Source organism: Mizuhopecten yessoensis, unplaced genomic scaffold (assembly GCF_002113885.1).
Source record: "Mizuhopecten yessoensis strain PY_sf001 unplaced genomic scaffold, ASM211388v2 scaffold675, whole genome shotgun sequence".
Lineage (NCBI taxonomy): Eukaryota > Metazoa > Mollusca > Bivalvia > Pectinida > Pectinidae > Mizuhopecten > Mizuhopecten yessoensis.
In genome coordinates this window covers 4,842-7,932 of record NW_018403665.1, presented here as the reverse complement: position 1 = coordinate 7,932, position 3,091 = coordinate 4,842, and the positions used below count along the sequence as shown (strand labels likewise).

The 3,091-nt window shown below is 37.8% G+C and overlaps 1 protein-coding gene across 3 annotated transcripts in view; it reads right to left on the bottom strand.

Moving 5' to 3' along the window:
• Positions 1-3,091, bottom strand: part of LOC110451942 (diacylglycerol kinase zeta-like) — a 79,416-nt gene that overhangs the window by 72,944 nt on the left and 3,381 nt on the right. For all 3 annotated transcript variants that reach the window (XM_021500179.1, XM_021500194.1, XM_021500188.1), the window contains exons 2-3: positions 2,717-2,791; positions 1,442-1,498 (exon numbers count right to left, since the gene is read on the bottom strand). In XM_021500179.1, the coding sequence (XP_021355854.1) occupies positions 1,442-1,498; positions 2,717-2,791 (132 nt within the window). The remainder of the gene's footprint in view (positions 1-1,441; positions 1,499-2,716; positions 2,792-3,091) is intronic.

Genomic DNA, 3,091 nt, shown 5'->3' with positions numbered 1-3,091 from the left:
GGGGAGTACAAGGAGACACTTATTACTGTGTAGCTATGTCACACAGTGGGGAGTACAAGGAGACACTTGTTAGTGTAGCTGTGTCACACATTGGGGAGTACAAGAAGACACCTGTTACAGTGTAGCTGTGTCACACATTGGGGAGTACAAGAAGACACCTGTTACAGTGTAGCTGTGTCACACAGTTGGGAGTACAAGGAGACACCTGTTACAGTGTAGCTGTGTCACATTGGGGAGTACAAGAAGACACATGTTACAGTGTAGCTGTGTCACACAGTTGGGAGTACAAGGAGACACATGTTACAGGTGTAGCTGTGTCACACATTGGGGAGTACAAGGAGACACCTGTTACAGTGTTGCTGTGTCACACAGTCGGGAGTACATGGAGTCACCTGTAACTGTGTAGCTGTCACGCAGTCGGTAGTACAAGGAGTCACCTGTAACTGTGTAGCTGTCTTACATTGGGGAGTACAAGGAGACACATGTTACAGGTGTAGCTGTGTCACACATTGTGGAGTACAAGGAGATACTTGTTACAGGTGTAGCTGTGTCACACATTGGGGAGTACAAGGAGACACTTATTACTGTGTAGCTATGTCATACATTGGGGAGTACAAGGAGACACTTGTTACAGGTGTAGCTGTGTCACACATTGGGGAGTACAAGTAGACACTTATTACTGTGTAGCTATGTCACACACTGGGGAGTACAAGGAGACTCCTGTTACAGTGTAGCTGTGTCACACAGTGGGGAGTACAAGGAGACACTTCTTACAGTGTAGCTGTGTCACATAGTTGGGAGTACAAGGAGACACCTGTTACAGTGTAGCTGTGTTACACAGTGGGGAGTCACCTGTAACTGTGTTACTGTCACACAGATCTGTTAGGTCAACGTTCTCCAACAGAAGTCTCACAGGTCTCATTATATCAGTACAGCTAGATGAATCTACAATACAATCTCGTCAATTATGGTGACACCCCGAAGCGGGTCCCTGGAGAATCCCTGCTAGAAGTGTGTGACTTGATCACACGTTGTGGTGGTACCAGCACCAGTACAGTGGTGTAAACACTGGACCACATGGGACTTCTAATCACATCTGCTCTACAACAACATTTCAGTCTCTACATCAGAAACACTGTACTAAATTGTTGACTTCTTAACAGAGAAATCCCCACCACTGAAGTGTAAACTGCCTGACAAGTGTAAATAACATCTCTGTCATTCTGGCCTTTAGTTGTAAATGTCCTAGGTATGTCATTCTGGCAGACAGGTGTAAATGTCCTAATGTCCTAAGTATGTCATTCTGGCAGACAGGTGTAAATGTCCTAAGTATGTCATTGTGGCAGACAGGTGTAAATGTCCTAAGTATGTCATTCTGGCAGACAGGTGTAAATATCTTACTTAACTGTAATTCTGGATGACAAATGTACAAATGACTTACTTCTCTGTAGTTCCTCAGCCCAGCTTCACGGAATGTTGGTTTGCATCGGAGATTTTTCTATAAATGAAGAAAACCATGGTTATACAATAAAATACCACAATGATACACAATGATACACAATAAAATAACATAATGATACACAATGATACACAATGATACACAATAAAATAACATAATGATACACAATGAAATAACACTATGATACACAATGATACACAATGATACACAATGATACACAATGATACACAATAAAATAACATAATGATACACAATGATACACAATGAAATAACACAATGATACACAATGAATCACTGAAGTGATAAAGTAACACTTAATGTACTAACTGATATTTACTGGAGATTCATATTATTGTGTTCTACGATATGAATATTATTACAGATACATATGATTGTGTTCTACGATATGAATATTATTACAGATACATATGATTGTGTTCTACGATATGAATATTATTATAGATACATATTATTGTGTTCTACGATATGAATAATATTACAGATACATATTATTGTGTTCTACGATATGAATATTATTATAGATACATATTATTGTGTTCTACGATATGAATATTATTACAGATACATATTATTGTGTTCTACGATATGAATAATATTACAGATACATATTATTCTTATTTTACTTGGTTTTTTTTATCTGGTTCACACACATAGGTCACAATTAGCATTAAATAGCAAAAAATAAGGAAACCTATGAAATATATAGATTTATCTTTGTAAGTTGTTTTTGTTCCACCTGATGCTTTAACAAGTGTATATAATAGACTGTAAGATTTAGTGTTTGGAAGTTTTACTTTTGTGATCTTGACCTTATCTGAGCAAACATGAACTGATCAGCTGAGATACCGAAGGTTGCAATCATAAAGTGATAATGAAATATTTCTATTTACAGTAATTAAGTGACCTTGACTTTGGAATGAGCTCTTTGAGACACAACACCTGTTCAAGATAATGAAGTACTTGACAGTGGTACCATATAAGGTAAATTTATTATAATCAATGAGCCTTTTCAATTGTCAACAACCACTGATGTACAAACTCCTGTCTGTAGTAATGCTCTGTAACATGAACGTATTCACGACTCCCAGACATCTTGGTTCACCTCCAATATCCCCGTACATATCTACAGTAGATGCACAGTGTCCTTCAGCAAACATTTTCCACCTATGCAGCCTCATAGTGAATAGTTTATATCCACTTATATATACACCTTTGTGCAAACATTAACAGGCTCACCTTTTCCAGTATGCCTATGCAGGCAGTGTGTGCCACAATTTTGCAAGCAACACACTTTTTTCTTGGTCCACTTCGCTGAAATGATACATTTAAAGTATTAGAACTATCAACACTTGTGGTTATGCTAAAAGTACTTACATTATCAAGATGAACTTTTACTATTTTCATCATCAATATCACAACAAAGAGAAAAAATAAACAAGATGCATGTAGGACATGTAAAGTTCTTTTATCTTAGCTACGCAAGGAAGGGTATCTCAGACTTGGTGTCTACCCACAGAATTAAAATGCTTCCTTGAAACCAGGGAAGGTGGGGTATCTCAGACTTAGTGTCTACCCACAGAATTAAAATGCTTCCTTGAAACCAGGGAAGGT